The sequence below is a fragment of the Cydia splendana genome, chromosome 4 (genome assembly GCF_910591565.1).
Source record: "Cydia splendana chromosome 4, ilCydSple1.2, whole genome shotgun sequence".
Classification (NCBI taxonomy): Eukaryota; Metazoa; Arthropoda; class Insecta; order Lepidoptera; family Tortricidae; genus Cydia; species Cydia splendana.
In genome coordinates this window covers 3,357,529-3,379,456 of record NC_085963.1, presented here as the reverse complement: position 1 = coordinate 3,379,456, position 21,928 = coordinate 3,357,529, and the positions used below count along the sequence as shown (strand labels likewise).

Here is a 21,928-nt window from a genome sequence, read left to right as displayed (position 1 = left end):
GATGATGATGGAACAGTTAGGATAAACTAATAATATTTTGGGGTTAAGATGGTATAAATCGTCTATTTCTTATCAATAATATATTTCGGTTGCTATTGAAGATAAGCGGCATTGAGGTTCAATGACCTCAGATATTCCATAAGGTAATGCGTCGGGTATTGGCATTTTTCAGCAAACCAATGGCTGATTTACTGCATGCGACCAAACCAAATGAAGATTATTCTAGTTAAGAAAGACTTGACGAGAGTAACTTTGGTATAATAGCAGGCTACTTGGATTTGTGATGTCGGTCGATGTACGGTTATAATATTTGCGAGGCGCCCCAACCAGAACTGATATTATCAAATTAGTTTTGCAGAATGCTAATACAGTTCTCTACCAAACTTCTTTTCCCGTATTGACTAGTTTTTTTGGGAATTTTCAATCTTTTTTCCATAAGGTACCTTTTCTACTAAACTCTGAGACGACATTACTAGGTTTATAACTAACTTATAACAAAAATAAAAACAGGTAAACAAACGTTACGCATTAACGTTTCAGATCACACATTAAAAAAAAATTGAGCATTTTTTCACCTCTTTACAAAACATTTCATATCTCCGAAACTAGAAACCCTCATAAGGTACCTTTTCCCGTGGAACGTCACATATGTTACAATACACCGGGTAAGAACCTACCTAAGTACCTAACTAATACCACAAAATAAATAATAGTACTAGGTACCTACAGAGGACTCACTCTCTAACAAAATGCGTCTGTTACGACCAGGACAGATATGGCCGCTAGGTGGCGACAGCGCCACGCGCGGCTTATTGTATGGCCACGGAACGCTAGGAACAGTAGGAACGGATGTACTTTTAGCTACCTGTAGCAAAGCGACGAAATCGCGGAGTGAGCCACGCCTGCTAATACCCAATACCTAGAGTAACTAACTTCTAAACTAATTGCCTATACTGTGACACCGTTTCCTAGGTGCAGATTATCGTAATGACTACTAATGACACAGATACCCATCATCATCGCAAATATGGCCATTATGGCCAAGTAATGAACTGTCTGCAGACTACATTAATCATGGCAAGGACCAATCTCTTGAATATACTGATTATTTACTAAGTATGTGTTAGTAATGTAACTAATGGGGCCGTGGGATAACTACTGTGTGTGACTACTACATTAAAATAAATATGTAAAATAAAAATAAAAAAATATTTTATAAGGTAAACGTACTAATGCTCGGCATGCTAATGACCAATAGATGCATGACACCTTGCTGTGACCTCTATTGACAATGACTAAAGTTTCAAGATAACAAAGTAAGTACTAAGACCACGACGGCCACCAGTATTTACCTTACCTATCTAAAACAGGAAATCATTAATATAATGGAACTAAAAATTCAATAAAAAAAATTTACATACTAATATCAAGGCATGGAATAATTAAGAGATACCTAATCAGATAATTTAAAGCACCTGCGTATTAGTGCGTAGCACTTTTGCAGCTAGCTTTACATGACAGTCATCAAATATAGTTTTAATAACGATTGTATGTATATACTTAAATACCTAAGATAATAAGTAATAACCCACAAAACTTCGTCTGGTCCACATACCTGCTGTGTTCATTTTTACACCACGTCGGTGGCAAACAAGCATACGGCCCGCCTGATGGTAAGCAGTCACCGTAGCCTATGGACGCCTGCAAGTCCAGGTAGATGCTCGTTGCCAACCCTTTAAAAACCATGTACACTTGTTTGAACCCCATATTAACCCATAGGAACCCCACATTGTTTGACACTTCGCGAATTGCTTGCAATGCAACTTGCATCAAGTTCCACTCTGATTGTGTAGTGTAGTGCAATCGTTGCACCCATCCGGGTGCATAATCGGTGAAATCTAGTGTTTAATCGCTCTTACATGATATGGTTGTACTGGTTAGGTACAAAATGGTTAGGATTTTGTCAGGAATAATATCCTGACATTCCTGACAATAGTCGAGACATCACGCACAAACCTACCATTCGCTAATGTGACATCAACCTAAAACTCCTGACATTTCCTGAACCGGGCCGGAAAATCCTGACGTGGCAACTGGCATCCCTACACCTAGTGGAAAGCGACAACAGAGCCTAACATGCAGCTCACTAATTCTGTAACAGCCAATTCACTATTGCTTTAAACCGACTTAAAGTACTTAATTAGATCTTTTAATAAAATTCAAAGGCCTCCGAACGAATGTAGGTACTAGGTAGTAGGTAGAGGTAGTTTGGTTTATTTTAAACTTGATCTACGCCAGAAACCAATTTAGGAATGCCACTCCTTATCACCATACAAGTCTTCTACGTTTTTGGACAAAGCCTAAAACTAACAAGTTAATAAGTATATATATTATGTATAGCTAGGTATTGAACCTAAATACCTCCAAGTGCCCTTTAGGTCTATTCAAACATCAAATACGTTAATGGCTAATGCATACGGTTATGTGGGACGAAATTAGATTACGGAGGTCATCTGCAAGTTTAAGACAAAAAGCCGTCATATGTCTGACTACTTATATGATTTATTGACTTGATGTTCGAATATAATACAATTTAATTTTACAAAGTACGAGACAAAAATAAATATGACCATGTTACGAGTAAAAAACCGGGCAAGTGCGAGTCGGACTCGCGCACGAAGGGTTCCGTACCATAATGAAAAAAACGGAAAAAAATGCAAAAAAAAAAACGGTCACCCATCCAAGTACGGACCACGCCCGACGACGTTGCTTAACTTTGGTCAAAAATCACGTTTGTTGTATGGGAGCCCCATTTAAATCTTTATTTTATCCTGTTTTTAGTATTTGTTGGTATAGCGGCAACAGAAATACATCATCTGTGAAAATTTCAACTGTCTAGCTATCACGGTTCGTGAGATACAGCCTGGTGACAGACAGACGGACGGACGGACGGATAGCGAAGTCTTAGTAATAGGGTCCCGTTTTACCCTTTGGGTACGGAACCCTAAAAACGTATTCAAGCCCAATCATTGAGACTATAATATATATATATATATTGAGAGTCGTACTCGTACGATACGCCTATTAATTTGGGCTTGTGCGGGTATCAGATGGGCGTTCGAAAGTAACTGAGAGGCAAGGTTAACGTCTTTATTCGGCATTGGTTATCATTCCAATGATTATGGTAACGATTTTACTGTATAACGTAGATAAACGAATAAATTTAGGTTTTAAACACCTGCACCTTTGTGAAAACAAAGTGCTGATTTTGTCCCTAGATATCGATAGATATTGTAGGTTATAGGTACCATTTGCAGGTCGAGTTTGGCGACGCGACGTCTTCATTTAACATTTAAAGTTTAAGAATTCATGGTTTAGTATAGGTATAGTATGTAATACCGATTTCGCTAGTGTTTATTACCCCCAATCAACGAACAATTGTAACGTAAATGTGGCATTTTGTAATTAATTTATAAACTAACGACATCATCCCAGGCGTTACCGAACTCGTAAAATGCTGGGCCAGTTCTAATGAACCCTCGTGAACGCCAGGTGCCGCTCCGTTGGTGGGTCGAGGAACGGCATCCACCCAATCACGTAGATAAAAACAAAAGTCATCGCATCCCTATGGAAACATTGGAAACTTTTGAGTGACACCCATGAAACATTGTCACAAGCCGCCTCTGTTCGTGACCAGATAGAAATCGCTTGGTCACTTAGAAAATTATGTAAATTTTCTTATAGAGGCACTAATTTGTTCGTGTATCCATCCGCGAAGGTCGGCAGATTGCATGCGTGACTCAGACCTTCATTGTTTCTTTGGCAATTATTAGGTATCTCGGGTCGCGTGTAAGGCCTACGTAACATATACCTACCTATACGTGTACTTTGTGATATACTTATAGGTCTATACTATCGGTTAGCTGAGACTTGATGGCTGCATGAAGCTGATGAGTATATGATGTTAAGTACCTACGTAAAATGTAACATAGTATAAACTAAGTTTATTAAATAAAAACGCATTTTATTTATTATCAGACAATAAACATATAAAGTATATAAACTAAATAAAATAATTAAAGTATTTGCGTAAATAAATTTAAATTAACTTAATTAAAAATCATATAAAACTAAAATTATCTTTTTAAAGTTAGCCCCCTGTAGCATTGGCATTGTGCCGAGGATGCTGGCAGCAATTCCTCGCTGAATCGCAACTAAGCCGTTTTAGTCCCATCATCTACTAGTACAATTTTGTAAGTAGCTTCGTCATCTTCGGATATTATTTCATGCGACGAACATTTCCACGAAGATGCCAATTTCTCTGATTAAATAATGGCTCACGTTAGACCGGGCCGTGTCCGGGCCGGAGATTCCGGCGCTTACTTTTCTATGACATGACAGGCGATCACGTGAAGCTTTCCATAGAAAACCCGGCCCGGACACGGCCCGGTCTAACGTGAGTCATCCTTAATGGTTATTTCTAGATACTTACTTACCTATGGTAAAATGACTATCATTCATTGATGTTTTGACCTATCGCATGATGTTGACTGCAATTACTTTTATTTATTGTTATTATGACTAGGATTATAAAGCTGTCAAGCCATATTTTATAGTAATCGCGATAGTTATTAAAACGTGTTCGGTAGTTAAAGGATGACTCACGTTAGACCGGGCCGTGTCCGGGCCGGAGCTTCCGGCGCTTACTTTTCTAAGACATGACAGGTCATCACGTGAAGACCGATCATTGTGGCACTCTTTGGGGGAGGCCTATCCAGCAGTGGACGTCCTCTGGCTGTTATGATGATAATGATGATGATTAGAGAATGTTGACTGTACACGGGTACCCACCTATTTCTGCGAAATGCGCAAATGTACCTTGCTTACTCAATAAACGTACCTACGACAGGAAATGTTCTACGATAACTACGATAAGATAAAGATAAATTAAACGTTGAACCTGCCGTAACCTTCGCCGTGGTTGCCTTTAAGAGCGAGCTTTTACTTTAGAGCACCTTGAGAGTCTTGAGACATTTGAGACGGCCCGGCCCAGCTAGGGTTGCCATAACAAAATTGGAATATCCTGACAAAAGTCCGGACATTACACATAATACTGGACAGATCAACAAATAATAATTAAATGAATAAAAAGGCACTACTTCTTGTTGTTTTTTAAACTATGGTTCAGATTTTCGATACCAAAAATGAATTATTATTGATTTATTGCATGGTTTGTTGTTTTATTTGCTTGGAACATTTTAAATCGGGGGTTAAATCCTTTTTCATATCTCATGCTCTGAAAGTGGGTCGTTGTTGTTCTAAAAGGTGCGCAGAAAGTGATATGTTTATGCTCTAGCGCAGAAAAGTGGTGTACTCCTCTGCGTACCCGTCCCACGAACGACTGGGTGGAAACAAAATGGAAAAATAATGTCTTTATTTCCTCGCCTGGAACAATTGGTAATTGTTTAATTTTACTAATCTCACGTTGATCCTTTTTTTATAAAAAATGATGTAAGTAAATTGTTAAAAACAAATTATTCTTGATTTCTTTCGTTGAATTCTATTTACTCGATTTCATAAGGCGGGAACCAAAAGGAATACACCAAAAATATTTTTTTAAACCTTACACTTGCGTAAATGAGCAAAGGCAGAATCTTATACAGCCACAGTTAAACGTTTCTACGATATTAAATTGGTATTTAAAGTTATTTAGCACTATATTCATGAAAATAAAATAAAATACAAGATAAAACTTTCTCATATTATTAATTAAATTGTTATTTAATATTTAAAATACTTTTATTATGTTATTACGTGGTGTGGCGCACCAAGTTCGCGGTGCGGTCCGGTAGTCTGTTGCGGCTTTTAGAACGAAAAAGTATAAAATTAAAAAGTAAGAGGCAATCCCGCTGCTTTTCATATTATAATGAACAAATAATTTTAAAATTACTGCAGTTTGTTAAAAAATGTGTGCTGTCGTAAATATTGCAATCTAAATGATTTTCGCTAGGGGTTATTAATCTTCACACATGTAAAGTCTCTGATTGCAAGTAAGTAAGTTGTAAGGAAAAATATCATGGCCGTAGGTCTATTAGGTACTTCAATTACTGATTTTGCGAAATTGCCTTGTCTTGTTTGGTTTCCTCGCATTCGATATGAAAAGTAGAGTGTTTAACTCGGGTGAAAGGCACCATCTCTGTCTCGGACTATTGGCGCTCTCACTGCGTTCGAGCGCCAAACTACCTCGACAGAAATGGGTGCCTTTCAACCCTTGGTTAACAATCTACTATTCCCAATTAAGTCACGGGGTTCACCGTTCACACTCACAGTATGCTATGGCAACACACAGATGCGTTATTAAGGATGAATCACGATAGACCGGGCCGTGCCCGGGCCGAGGCGTCCGACATGTCATTTTCTATGACGCCTGATCGGTGATCACGTGATGCTTTAGGAAACGAAGCGCCGGAAGCTCCGGCCCGGCCCCGGCTCGGTCTAGGGTGAGTCAAACTTTACTCACGATTTTTTCTAAGTAGACAATTTTTGTGTTAGACACACTCAACACACTCTTAACTTCACAATCATCACGTGCCAAGGCAGGAGGTCAACCGACACGAATCTGAATCTGTACTGCCCACAAACATCTTGCGTCAGTGACCTTACTGCGAATTAGCGTCTCGGTAATAATTTATCGTCTTATGTGTATCTAATAATACTGTTAGAGTATGTAAAGCTAACAACTCTAACAACAGTCATAGGTATCTAATCATACATCAGGTTTAGGTTTACTTTTGATTCTTTGAATCTTTTGTGTCCCATGGCAAAATTGCCAAAACGGAACATTTTTGGTGTTAAATTGGTTGATCCGTCTGCCATAGATTTTTCTTCGATATGTACCTACTAATAATTAAAAATAGAGCTTTTAGTAAAATACAAAATCTCAGTCGTCTCTCCAATTTTCTTTAGATACCTAAGTATAGGTACTCCCCTATCGCCAGGCGTGGCTCACTCCGCGATTTCGTCGCTTTGCTACAGGTAGTCAAAAGTACATCCGTTCCACACCAATTTTGGTGGCTAGCCATAAGCCGCGCGTGGCGCTGTCGCCACCTAGCGGCCATATCTGACATAGCTGTCCTGATCGTAACAGACGCGTTTTGTTAGAGAGTGAGTTTTCTGTACCTATTATGTATTCTGTGCTATCGCCACTATGATCGAACAGCTGTCTTTTACTAGTACGAGTATGTCATAATTCATTAAAGCATTTTCCAGAAAATACCTAATTGAACTAAAATTAAAATTTTGGAAGCATACAATACACATACTTAACTAACATCGTTATTCATCGTAAAGTACCTTCTTCGACGTAGATTTTTTCTTGCTTTTGACATTTTGACCTCTCTCTTGTGTCACGTTTAATGTATGTGCACGACATTTAGCTGTATAACTATAAAGAATAAGGAATTTATTATTTATTATAAATATATTTGTTACAAGAGAAACCTACTACAAGTTATGTAAATACATATCAGTCATATATACGAGTAGACTCTATCACATAAGAATCAAGGATGAAATACACAACAGGCTATGTCAAACTTATCAGAGCGAAGAATAAAGCCCCTCCTTAAGACCGACTCAATTCAATGATCTGTCTCAAGATCCTGTGGTCCCAACCTCAACCTGTAGACCGGTTCAAGGTAGGACTGGTGCGTTGCGTTGCGTTGCGTGGCGTTAACCCGTCGCAGGGATCGCCTGGCCCTAAAACGTATAGCAGCGTTGACACTGCTACGACACTTGCGACGAAACAACGCAACGCAATGCAACGCACCAGTGGGGCCCCTCACGTAGAGTAGATGCATGCATTATAGAATAAGGAAAATTATAGTAATATGACATTTATTATGTTACGTTTACAAAAACAACTTAAAGGCAGCAGTCATCAATTAGATTCCCTATGCTAATTAGGTACCTAGCTCATATGTGTTAATAGACGTTAACTGACTGAATTGAAATGATGTAATATATGCCATAACTAAACAAATATGCCATAAGTATCAAGGTCTAAAAATATTTTCATAAAATTAAACTACTCCCTTTATTAGTGTCGTTATAGTTTCAGATTCGTTTCTCGGATTTAGTCAGCTTGCTTCGTTTTTAGAGTTCCGTACCGAAAGGGTAAAAACGGGACCCTATTACTAAGACTCCACTGTCCGTCTGTCTGTCTATCACCATCAGGCTGTATATCATGACCCGTGATAGCTAGACAATTGAAATTTTCAAGATTATGTATTTCTGTTGCCGCTATAACAACAAATACTAAAAAGTACGGAACCCTAGGTGGGCGAGTCCGACTCGCACTTGTCCAGTTTTTTTACCGACGCGACAAAATTTGGAGAATAGATAGAGTTCTATAATCTATAGTTCTATACAATCATAAAAACGCAATTTCACCTTAAATATGTCCTAAAAAATCTTCCACTAACTTACGAAAACCTATATATAGTTATTATCGTAACTCAACCGGAATCCTTTATCTATAGTCTGTATCTTTAGGTATTTAAATAAAAGTTAACAAAATCTACCCTCAAATGGCTCCTGAAGCCAGGCGAGGGTAGATGAAAACATTACATGATCAAATAATGTAGGTTAAAGTCAGGTCGTTCAGTGACTGCTTCAGGCGGTTGTATTTGGTTGGTTCATGGTCTAATAAAACATGGTCTTCCATTCCCAGAGTGACACGCGATTACGTCACAATAACATTGCCACTTTATTTCAACATAACATGTTACATGGGTACATTATACCTATGGTTAATATGTTAAAATATTTCTTTATAATTTTATAATTTTCATTTATATGTATTTTAGCTTAAATTTTACAATAACACGTCTTTTTTAATTACTCGTTAGCAATATCTTCCGATTCACGAAAGAAATTTCAGACTTTCGGGTAATTCTGTTTATACTACTGGCAACACAGGATAGCTCTGTGGACATTTGACAATTCGGATCTAGATAACTTCATGCCCTGACCGTCATCCTTGTCGAACGCGTGTTAATTGTTATTTCCTTCTCGCTCAGTGTCAGCAGTCGCAGTGTTTTCCAAACTTTTCACGTCGTAAGCTTGGTAATTAATGTGTAACTGTGAATTAGTTTTTTAAACGTTTGTCTTGTATAGATAAATAAAGTTTAATTTAATACATTAGATTTGTTTTATTTTACTATGTTTCTACATGAATAACTTAAAATTAATGCCGTTAAAATGATTTTCACCGTTGGTTAAAATTCTCCCACATTTCAAAGTTTGAGAACCTGTAAACAGCATGATGACGTAGGCGCGTGTCAGTTAGGTGATACGCGAATCTCGGAATGGAGTACCAGGCGGAGTATATTATTATACCATGGGTTGGTTAACCAATAAATGTTATAACTACCCGAAAATTTACAAATTATTTGTTTACTTTTATTTAAATACCTAGAGATACAGACATAAATCTAACATCTCCCATAAAGTAGGCCCCTATGGGTTGGCAGATTATTACGACAAGTGAATGTGTGAATTATGTATACTCGTACATTAGGCCTGAGAACAGAGCAAGGGCTTGTCTGACAATAAATGGGAAATAGTCAACAATAACACGACAATGTCTGCGCTTTTTACCTGTGAGTCTGTGACCAATGATTGATTGCCAACGCATTCCGTCCTAATGTACCTACGGTTATTTGCTATGCCGTGGTAGGTAGGTATACAATATATGTACCTAGCTATACCTAGGTAGGTTAGATACTCAATTAAATCTAGTATAGTTGGACCTCGCTAATCTGGACGGACAAAAAACCGGCCATTGACGGCTAGAGACATGATTTAAACTTTACGATTTTTACTCATTATTATTCACAACGACGGGTCTTAATCGCGTAAAATTAAGTTTACCTCCGACGTTTCGAGGACGGCGGTGTGCCCGTGGTCTCGGAGAAGACTGGCTAAAGTTGACATCACAGACTTAAATATACCATAGATGAAGCAAATATCACGATTTGTATTGAAACCAATGAAACCAAGCGTACCGAGTTTTTACCACCTACTGTGACGTCACAGCCGCAATTTAGTGATGGAAAATCCTAACCGATTCAAAGACACCGATGCCCCTCTGCCCCGCTACGATTCAACTGTCTTGCTCATACTCATAGATTTTATATATGCGGTCTCGCTCGCTCACTCCCCGCTCCCCCGCGAACCACGCCAAAAATCACAAATCGATTGTTGTAGCCGCCTCAAATAAAAAGCTTCGATTTGAAGTAAACTATTATAATTTCAATAGGTACTGGTTTTACAAGGGTTCCTTGACTAAAACGGTTAAATGTAAAAGTGGTGTGGTAATCGTATGGAGGCTGATGAAAGAGTGATTTGCATAATTTGAATGTCCGAAAATAGTGGTTAAGATTTGGGTGCCTCTAATTGGCCGCGATACATAATATGTGGAGCGCTCCTATTGGTGCTTTAGAAAAAGCTTCCAAATACCAGCCGAGCCCGACGGCTGCGTTTAGTTACTGTATTATACAAATAAAGGTTGCGTTCGCAACAATTGTCATTAATGACATCGATTTTCTGACAGACGAATGATAAAGACAGACGAATGATAAAAACAGACGAATGATCTTCTTCCCAACTTTTCCCTTCAATGAAACTGGTATTTTCAAAATCTATGACTGGATCATGTGGAAAACAAAAATAATGAAAGTTTTTTTTAACACAATAGAAATTTATAACCCTACTTAACGTATAGGCAGACATATATAATCGTATGTGGTTAAATTACCCTTCTTTTTAAAGGTGTCGTGTAAAATTAGGACATGATATTTTTTTATCAATAACTACTAATCGTTTTTTTTTAATAGTTAATATCATTCATCTGTCCGATATCGATTAAAATCGATTATTAGAAGCGATCGGGAGAACGAACAACACTAGTCGCTAAATTTGACAGACGAATGATAAACGGCCTGTACCACGAAGTCGAAGCGATGCGCGACAGTATCGCTAGTTCCGATATTCATCGTGTCTTAACTCACAACGTCAGATCAAACGCTCAAAGCAAACGCGCAATGTAATGTAAATATAGTTTTGTAACGTTAATCTATAGTTACTTAGGTATATTATGGGAATCACAACTTGAAATACTTAAAAAATTGTTTTAAAATGAATTTACGCATAATATCATTTTACAATTACTTACCTGCGATAGGAAATATGTCCTTGCCCTTGGGTGCTTGCAATTTTTGGGCTGTTGCAGTTAATTATCATGCAACGAGGCATTTTTTATTTTTTTACGGACTATCGGCGCGCGTGGAATGTCAATAGTTCAATAGCGACGGCCAACCTCGACGCTTGGTCGGGGTTCGGACACGCGAAGTAGATGCATTTGCGTCATCTATGGTATATTTAAGTCTGTGGTTGACATCAACATCATCTAGGCCTATAGTGCGCAAAACGTTCAAGTATATATGTAATACTTATACTTATATAAATACTAGTGTAGTCCTAGGTTAGTTAGTTTTAGTTTATTTTATTAGGAACAGCGCAGAAATCTGTATGACATTTTTGTATTTTGTTTAAATAAGCATCTATGTGCATTCCCTACAGAAAAAAAAGTCTAGTCCTTCTATAAGTATATCTAATTAATTAATGTACCTAGTCAACGAATTGTCTCTAGGTACTCTCCAATACAATGAGAGAAGGCCAGTGTATATAATACATAGGTTGAACTTGAAGGTGACGTTAACAGACACTTAAACATATGTAGGTATTATACCATAATGCAAAATATACACGTTAGGTACATTATACGTGTAGTATTATAACTAATAAAACTTTTTATTGCTTTATGTTGTAAAAGTAAGCGGAATTTTTTGTTTGCCTCTATTTAACAAAACTTATACAAACTATTATTAAAATTATGTATAAACTAAATAAATTAAAACTAAAACTAATAAACTAACTAACTAATTGCTTTATTGGATTTTATAATTTGCAATTTTACGAGTTGAACTTGGTACCTAACTATATAAATGCATAAAACCTAGTAAGTCTAAAGTACCTATAAGTTATTATTATTACTAATAGAAGTTAGTAAGGAAAATCAACACATTAAGAAATAAAAGTTAAGTTATATAATACTAGCGTCTGCTTGCGACTTCGTCTGCGATAGAATGATGATGATTATTGATAAAAACTATCCTATTATGTCCTTTCCCGAAACTATCTTCATGCCAAATTTCACCAAAATCGGTTCAGCGGTCTGCGTAACAGACAGAGTTACTATCGTTAGCGACCAATCGTTAACGAAAGGTCTCCGTATCAGCTTGGGCAAAAAATGCTTTCGTATGTGGTGTTGTTTTCTGTACGTCGCAATTAAGTATATCGATTCTCGTGAAACTTTGTGAGCAATTTGTCGATAGGGGGCCGATTGCATAACAAACTACAACTAATATTACAAGCGGAACTCCTTTCCTAATTTCACTTATTAAATAAGGAGTTCCGCTTGTAATATTAGTTGTAGTTTGTTATGCAATCGGCCCCTGGTTTTCGGAATTTATTCAAAATGGCGGAGCTGGATTTATTCAGTTTTCAGTTATGCTCACGAGGTCTACTCTGTCAGCTCAGCAGCCACTAGTATTAGTAGGTACCTAGGGATAAAATCCTAAAAAACTCTACACCGAATTTAGATTAGATGCCGCTATAAACGTAATATGTATGTTCACCCTATTGAACATTGACTACGATTCGAATTGGTTTCTTTTTTCGAACTGTCAAAACGAATTGCTACTATGGAATTTATATGAAACATTAGCATGTAACGTCACGATCAAATTACCTACTCTTTATACTTTTATACGGGGTTTAAAATAGAAATTGTGTCTAAAAATAACTGCTGTCTACGTTTTTCTTGTAATCTTCTGGTGATTTATTTCTTGCATGGTCTTAAATCATTTATTTTAAATACAGTCAAATACCCTACTGTTCATATTTACCTGATGCACACACATTCCCACCACAACCAGAAGCATTACCAATCCGGGTAATAGCCAACCATAGTCAATTGCGACACTTTTTTTATTCCGCAACGTCCCAAGGTCCGCTTACGACAGCTTTCGTGTTTTAAATCACATTGCTGACAATTACGCTGGCGAAAGAAACTGAGGAAATGGGGATTTTATCATCTTTACCTTTATTTTTGAACCAATGGTTGGTAAACTACGGCTCGTGACTCTCGTGAGCGTTTGCCGTCTCTCGAGAATGATGTAGATAGTGCATAATTGTTTTCCATCATATTTCGATTCCGTGAAAATACGATGGAAAATAATTATGCACTACATCTGTAAAGGCCCCAGTGCACAATGGGCCATCGCCGGCCACTCCAAGGGACGCAGCCATGCGGTAGAATGAGATAGCAATATCACTTGCTCCCTCTAACGCATAAATGCGTCCCTTGGAGTGGCCGGCGATGGCCCAATGGCCCATTGTGTACTGGGGCCTTAACAAGAACACAATAAAACTAAAAGACATCAACGGGCTTTTGATTTAGCGGAATTAGCCCATGAACACAAATATAGTGCCAGCGTATTTAGCACCTGGCAATATGCAATAAATTCTGATGGAACCCAATATTGGAACAGTCATCGGACCTTGGAACATATTGCAAAATGTTGTTAGCTTAGTTAGACCATTAAGATAAAGGTAAGGTATGGTTTGAGTTGCATAACAGTAGGTATATTATGCTATCAAAATAATTTATAACTATATAAGTACCTACAGAAATTACAGAATGATACGGAAGTAATGTAACTACTACTTAGGCCTGTGCTAATTAATCTAACGAAGTACGAATAAAACTAGCTCTAAATCTAAAACATTATTGGCGCTATTTAATCCAGTAACTTAGTCGCCTGTGAATATACGGGGTTTCTTTGTATCAAAACTACCAGATTTGACGCAAAGGAACCCCGTACTTACAGGCGGTTTTGTATTTTATTTGGGCGATTATGCCTAACGGGTCATTCCATAATAAACGCTACCAAGGGTTCAAAAATGAAAACTGGTTTAAGAAGTCAACACTAACCTATTTCCATAGAAAACATACCAAACCTTCATGTCAAAAAAAAACCCCAAAAAAAATGTTTTTTTATATATGGTAGCTCCTGTACAAAAAAAGAATTTATAATTTAGGGTGTCGTTGGATAGATCATATATTATTATACTCTTTGGGATAGATCAAAGAGCATATAATCACTACGTTTATAGATCTTTCAAAATGAATACGTGTCACCATCAACCATTTTTTGATTAAGTGAATATTTTCGGAAATATTAAGAAAATAATTATGATATCTTCGAGAAACAGTTTTTATTGTTAAGATTAATGTATTTTATAATAATTCAGCATTTATTACTTATGATTTACATCGAATTTATTAAAAAGACAATAATTTCAATAAAATGAGTCATAATTTCGTATATATAAATCTGTCTTAATTTCGTACTCGTAACACCCGAAACGACCCATGAGTAACACCCGAAACAGGTAAGTAATTTATTTTATTAAAATTAAATAAAAAGTGATACTAAGTGTTACTTCAGTGTTTCAGTAGACTATACTAACTATTATTGCTTGACATAAATAAAACTGGAGGTTACTTGACAAAATTCACTAAATTATGCATTTTGGTACTGATGGTCAGAAGGTATAGGCCAATTCGCGTAACGCCCGAAACAGCTACTTTTTAGTGATTCCCTCGTTATTGCTCTTATACTTTAATTATGTGTGTACAGGAAAAGATAATATTATCAAAGTAGTAGATGAATCAATAGTTACAACACTTATAACCTCTTAGTTCCTGTTACAATATCGAATAAAACCTTATTTTATGAGTTTTCAAGTGTAACAACCGAAACGGTGGAATGACCCTAACCCTAATTTTTGATAATATAACCCAAGTTTGTGACCACGAGCGCCGAACGCAACATCGTCAAAAATCAAAAATGTCTGCGAAAAATTATATTGTTTTTTTAGATTTGGGCGATTATAACCCTGCGCCACTTGCACCATCCCACTATCCCGGGGTTAACCCGTAACCGGTTAAAGGCCAAGCCACACCGGCTTGCGTGTGCGTGACGTGCGCGTGGGCGTGCGCTAAAATGTTGGAGCCGCACACGCACACGTCACGCAAGCGGTGTGCCGTCTCTCATAAGGATCTGTATACTACAACGCCGCACGCGCACATGCACGTCACGCACACGCAGCCGGTGTGCACAGGCCTTAAACCTGGAGTTACCGTTGTTACCAAGACAATTTGACACTGGGTTAACGGTTCAACGGGTTAACCCGGATTAGTGGGATGGTGCAAGTGGCCCTAAAGAACTAGTTTTTGTTAGTAGGTACCTGTGTACAGTGTGTTACATACACGTACACTACACAGGCACTAACAAAACTGTATATATAATTAGGCACAAAACACTCGTATGATGTTATCGCACTCGCTTTCAGCTCGTTTCATAAACCCAGTTGTATTATAATGCCTTTCATTATATAGCAGTCTAATAAACTACTATCAAACTATTTACTGTAATGCCAACTGACTTAAATGGCATTTAACACACCTGCTTATAGCCGCCAGCTAGTGTTAGCGCCGAAAAGGTAATATTTAATATCAAACAAACAATTTCGCAAGGCTTATTTATCTTGATAGTCTGAAAGTTTTTAGTCATTGTTGCTATTGCAAATCGGTTAGCGAGAACGGCATGTCGAAAGCAACTTTTGAATTTGGAATTCGTTTCGGTAACAAATGTAACATTTGAATGAGTTTTCGAATGACTTATGGCGGTTATGCGTGTTGGAGCAATAAGTGTGTGTGTTGTAATAGTGTGGTATGTTTCGATCTAAACTAAGAAAAGCGACACTGTTACAATGGTCCTATTATCGAGTACCGTTTTATATAAAAACTTTTAATGTAATCGATGGGAAGTATTTTTCTTACAACTATATATATATATATATTTATATACATATGTATATATTTCGGGATCTCCGAAACGGCTCTAACGATTTATATGAAGTTTGCTATATGGGGGTTTTAAGGGGCGATAAATCGATCTAGCTAGGTCTTATCTCTGGGAAAAAGCGCATTTTTTTGTTTTTATATGTTTTCCGAGCAAAGGTCGGTCTCCCAGATATTATAGGTATAAAACACATACAGTATAGGGTACCTACTCCCGGCCTAAGATGGACTCTCTATCTGATGTCATGCTGGCCATGTTTTTCTAATAAGTATGTAGGTAAGTGCGACAGCGCATGGCACGATAGACGATAAAATTGCAACCGTCATAATATTCGTAAAGAATTCAAGTTACAATGGTTCCCAGAGATCTGAAAGCTCGAGCTTCAAATGTAACTCAAGACTCGCCTGTGGGTTTGGCCACGTTTATATGAAGCAATAGTTAGATTGTCTAGATAAAGTAAATTGTTCTGTTGGTTATGTTCAGCTCACCTAAGTAATTAGGTACTTTCTGCATCGTTACTATACAGACAATATAATACCTATATCACTTTCAACAGAATACAGAGTTTCCCAATTCTACACAATGCCGCCTTCGGAATTTATTATAATCCAACTCATAACCGTAGGTACTCTCTTTTTCAGAATCATGGCAGAATCTATGGAGACCGGAACGTCGCTGGCATGGCGGTTGCTCGCTACGCTAGAAGGTGGCTCGCTAGTGCTAGTCGCGTCAGCGCTGCTAGCATATAGCGCCTGGCAGAGGGCGCGTCAGCGGCGCCCGGTTCACACAGTTCTAGTATGTAATTCCTTAATATACAATGTAATTTATTAACCACGACCTATCTCATCATATAAAGTTGGTCAAGCAGATCTTGTCGGTAGAAAAAGGCGGCAAATTCGAAAAATGTAGGCGCGAATAAGGCATATCGATTCATAGAAAATTTGAATTTCGCGCCTTTTTCTACTGACAAGATTTGCTTGACAATCTATATCTAACACTTTCTAAAGTCAAATAGCTCGTCAGTCAGCAGGACTAGCAGCACTAGTCTAGAGACAATCATGATTCTAATATTTCTAATGGAAATGAAAATTTTATCAATATTATTTCTTTAAAAATACCTCTCATTTTATTTCAGTTATCACACACAACAAGCGCGTTAGGAAAACAAATAAAAAGGCGGCTAGAATCGCATGGGTGCGTTGTTAGCGTGCCAAGTGACACGAGCGGAGCGGAAGCGGAGGCGGGAAAAGTCGACGCACTAGTGGTGGTGGGACACGACGCCAATGTTGAAAGTTTGGACGGCCTGGCGGATCTCGTAACGAGAGATGTTTATGATAATTTAAAGGTACCTACTACCTACCATCTTTCATTCTTATTTTTAGTTTTTATTTTACACAAATTATCTCTACTAACAAATTAGTAGTACTTTCTACTTGAAGGCTAAGAAGCCTAGAAAGTGTTAAATAATCAATTCATGTAGGTAGACTCTCTGTTAAAAAGTAAAGTTTGCGAAATACTGTTTGTTGCGACTTGCAAAACCTGTTCGCCCCATCCGCCGAAATCATGTTAGAACGAAAGTGACAAGTGAAATAAATACTCGTATATAGGTCTTACTCCACTATTAGCAATTTTAAATATGACATTTAAGGGAAGGACTAAGTAGTAGTAGGTAGCACAAAGGAGCACATGAAAAGAATGTACGGAATAATCATCATCATTCTCTTGCCCTTGTCCCATTCACTTGGGGTCGGCGCAGCATGTCTTTCTCTTCCACACCTCCTGTGTCGCCCGTCATTTCATCATTCACTTGCGTTCGTTTCATATCATCTCTCACACAGCCCATCCACCTTTTCCTCGGTTTTTTCTTTCCTCGTACTTCCCTCCACATTCATTCGTAATACCTTTCTCGTCACATGATATTCATCCCTCCGCATCACATGCCCGTACCACGCTAGGCGATTTGCCCTTACTTTTTCTGTTTTGGGTACAACTTCCATTCCACATTCATTCTCGTCACGCCACACATCCATCTTAACATTCTCATCTCCGCTACATGCAATCTCTTTTCATCCGTCAACTTTAGGGCCCAACTCTCTGATCCATACATAACGACAGGTCTTATTATGAAAATGAAAAAATGAAAAATGAAAAATTATTTATTTCCTTATTAAGCTTCTACAAATTGCCATCAGTGGTTGGGACTTCCTTTTAGGTGAGTGAACCTGTATCAGGGTGCCCCGCTCCTCCATAACTAAACAGTCTTGTTATTACTTATATTATAGGAAATGTTATACATATGAAAGTAACTTATTTTATTTATTAACTAATTATAACTAATATTGTACATTATTTATTATTGATTTATAAATAATAATCCTGATAACGAAATGTGGAAGTACCTACTCGACTGTACTCGTACTAGGTATGGATATATCACGATATTACGCATCAGCTATTCCTTTATAATTTTCCTCAACCTATCTTATTATATGCAATTTTCTTGACCATCACTATGCCGCCCTAATAATTATTAGTCAGTGCATAAGTATATGTCTTCAATCATCTCATTGTTAGAAATGACTCGCTGTCTCTGCGCACACTATATAGTGCTAAGTGCTACCTATGTCGGAATTAGTAGGTATATCTAATTATTAAAATATCTGCTACTGCGATGTCGAAGTTTTACCTACAACGTTATATTACATCTGATGTTATATTATGATGCAAGTAAAACTTCAAAAACGGATTATGTTTTTGTTATAATCAGATTAACGTAAGTAGGTACGTAAAATTAAGTAGAATAATTACGATTAGGCAATGCACTTCCCTCCAATATCGCAAATAATTTGGTGAAATTACTTTCCGTTCGAGATTCTAATTGTGCATAAGTCTAGATATACAAAAATTAAATAAGTACCTAACCCAACACAATAAGAAACATAACAAGATTTTAAACGAAAACGATTCTACTGAATTTTGCAACCGACCATTGATTTCAAAATGAAAAATAACATGTCTAAACAGAAGCTGCCATTGATTGCAGGTATTAGAATCGTTATCACGGAGTGTGCACCGCGGCGGCTGCGTGGCGTGGGCGTGCGCAGGAGCGAGTGGTGCGAGCGGTGCCGGCGATGCCTTCGACACCGTGCTGAGAGCCAGCCTGCAACATGTCGCTAATAGGTACAGTCGCCATCAGATATAGGTACCTACCGAAGTGGCCAAGGTGGTCAAAAATAGAGCCGATAGAGAAATAATGCCGAGAGTTGGCTTCATTTGCAAGTTTACTGGCTACTACCAGTACCATGTGTTAAACTAGACTAAATTGTATTGTAATATATGATAAAAAAAAACTATTAAAACATAAATCACTTAAGTATTCGGCTGTTTACATCCACTTTCCTAAAGCTTGCCGTTGAAATTTTAATCCCCTTTTAGAGAGTGTTTCTTTTTAGAGGTCATAATTTAAGTTCAAATAACAGTTAAATGAACTCTACCGTTTACGTTTCAGGCACAACTGCTGTCCGATATGGGTGGGGCGACACCCAACGTCGCTGGCAGCGGAGCGCGTAGTCGCTGCGCTCGTCCCTTGTACCACACACTCATCCGCTTTCTCCGTGAGGTAGCTTCAACTTGTATTGCAAGATAATGTCTCATCTTAGCCCTTATCCCGGTTGCAAGCTCTTGTGAGTCGAACAGTGGACCTGGACCCTAACCACGTTTCCTTCCGGCTCAGGAACAACCACATAGATGGATTTTTTCCTCCATTTCGAACTATCTTCGGCTTTCCCGCAACATCAAGGCAGACTACAAGATTGATTGTTAAAATTACGTTTAAAGCATAAGCAATACGTCGCGATCAGCAAAACACAATAGCTCAAGAATTGTACCACACGCCGCCTGCCTACAATACGGCCACATCTCAAAACTCAAAATGTATGATTATTGAACATTCAATCTTAATAAAATTAAAAATTTTACTTTCCTTTAAAAATGTTGGTGCCGTAGTGGCCGTATTATATCCAGGCACGAAACGACATAGCTCATGAATTGTACCACAAGCATAAGCTTTCTCCGTCGTATATATATTTTACCTTGGAAGGCCAAGGAATTGCATTCAGGAAAAATATCGAGGGTCACAAGCTATAACCAAGAAAATGTTGCATCAGACGAGGACAGCGCTACAGGAAACAGAGTGCACAACAGGGTGACGTCACTCAATAGTAGATTATGCGCGAAGTGATAAATTATGGGGTAAGGGCAACTATTTATTAATCTGTGGTAAGGGTGGTCTTCCACTTGTCCAATTTCACAACGCCATCTAGTGAAACTGCTACGAACAATAATCATTCATGCGGAAAATCGAACGCAACATACGTACTACTACCGCCCCTAGCGACGAGTAGATGTTTCAAAACACTAATAATCTTAGTCTGGTTTGTTACAGAAATGCAGCTCACAAAATCGGCGAGTACCTTGGCAGATGGCTCAAAAACTTAGCTTAATCATTTACCTCAATCGGCTCAATCAAATTCAAGATTCTTCTTCTTCTTCTTTATTAGGGGCTATATAAGGCTCCAAAGCCTATGTATCACTGCGAAATTCAAGATACTAAGTTATATTTCAGGATTTAGGGCTATCCTAGAAAGTCACCTAGTGACCTGAGTTTTGGCCGCACTGATGTATCTGATGGTGACTGTACAGCTGTACAGTAAGCTGCATAGATAACTGACCCTCCCCCGTGCATTTAAAGTTTGCAGGAGGGAGTATATTATTATACCATGGCAGGAGGGTCAGTTATCTGAGTACATCAGAGTACATGGACACCCGGTGCAATAATGTGAGTGCAACTAGTGCAAGTGACCACACTTGATCAGAGAGCTACCAAGTAATTTAATATTTTGACGCATTCAACGCAGTGCGCGCTACGGCCGTTACCGATTACGTGGTTTATCCGCTAAGACCGCTTAGTTCTTAAATAGTGAAAAGCGCCTACAAAGAGAAAACCCGCTTAGCGGGTCGATGGAAGTGCATGTGTTAAAACACGTGCATAAACTATATAACCAGTGCATAAACTACTACCTATTAAAGATCTATGGAGCTCAGTTTAAATTAGGGTGGTATTCCACCTACCCAATTGCTTTGTCCAATATGTATTGCGTCATTTGCGTCTGACATTTTGCTTTAATAAGAGAGCGAGATGCACTGACATTAGACAGGTGGAATATCACCCTTTTATACCTGAAAAAAGAATTATAATTAATATAGGTTTCTGTGTTGTAAATACTTAATCGTTTTAGTGAAATATGTAGGTATAATTTTTTCATGTTTTCAATATAATTATGAAGTACATGGCTTTGTTTTATTTACTTTATCATATCACTATTAATATCCTCCTAGCATGCTCCTAGATATTATACCATAGTATCTACTTAGGTACTTTAATAAGTATGTATTGACAAAATCAATCATTATCACATTTTGTTAGATAAGTGTATCAAACTCGTTCCAACATGTAAGAACATGTTACAATGATAATTATGAGCATTAAATTGTAAATAAAACGTGAATAGCATATGAATTTTAGGTTATTAAAGAAAATGTTATTTTTTCTTTTGGCGGTTCCAGAGAATGTTGCCAAATTCAGTAACATCCGGGTTCCAAAAAAACTATTAAGAAATATTTTTAAACGCTCAAAATTATACTCAAATTTATTTATCTACTCAGCTGCTACTATTTCGTAAACAATATTTTATTTAGATTTTTTGAATAGTGTATTTCATTAGCGTATAGAGATGTTTGAGCTACAAAACTTATCCGCAGATCCGTAAGTAAACGAGACCGATATTTTGCCTTTTGTATGGCAACACCAAATC

The 21,928-nt window shown here is 37.7% G+C and overlaps 2 protein-coding genes across 2 annotated transcripts in view; both read left to right on the top strand.

Moving 5' to 3' along the window:
• The window catches only part of LOC134789720 (acireductone dioxygenase), a 161,265-nt gene that overhangs the window by 111,604 nt on the left and 27,733 nt on the right, over nucleotides 1-21,928 (top strand). The gene's annotated exons all lie outside the window — the stretch shown is intronic.
• Nucleotides 16,696-21,404, top strand: LOC134789467 (uncharacterized). Its single transcript, XM_063760047.1, has 5 exons — nucleotides 16,696-16,850; nucleotides 17,191-17,400; nucleotides 19,099-19,235; nucleotides 19,564-19,674; nucleotides 20,500-21,404. The coding sequence occupies exons 1-5, from the start codon at nucleotides 16,701-16,703 to the stop codon at nucleotides 20,555-20,557; spliced, it is 666 nt and encodes a 221-aa protein (XP_063616117.1). The 5' UTR covers nucleotides 16,696-16,700; the 3' UTR covers nucleotides 20,558-21,404.

Excerpts from the sequence above, each read along its gene's own strand:
- LOC134789467 (XM_063760047.1), top strand. The coding sequence starts at position 16,701 with ATGGCAGAATCTATGGAGACCGGAACGTCGCTGGCATGGCGGTTGCTC. Across the intron at positions 16,851-17,190 it reads GCCCGGTTCACACAGTTCTA|TTATCACACACAACAAGCGC; the intron begins GTATGTAATTCC and ends ATTTTATTTCAG. Across the intron at positions 19,675-20,499 it reads TCATCCGCTTTCTCCGTGAG|AAATGCAGCTCACAAAATCG; the intron begins GTAGCTTCAACT and ends GGTTTGTTACAG.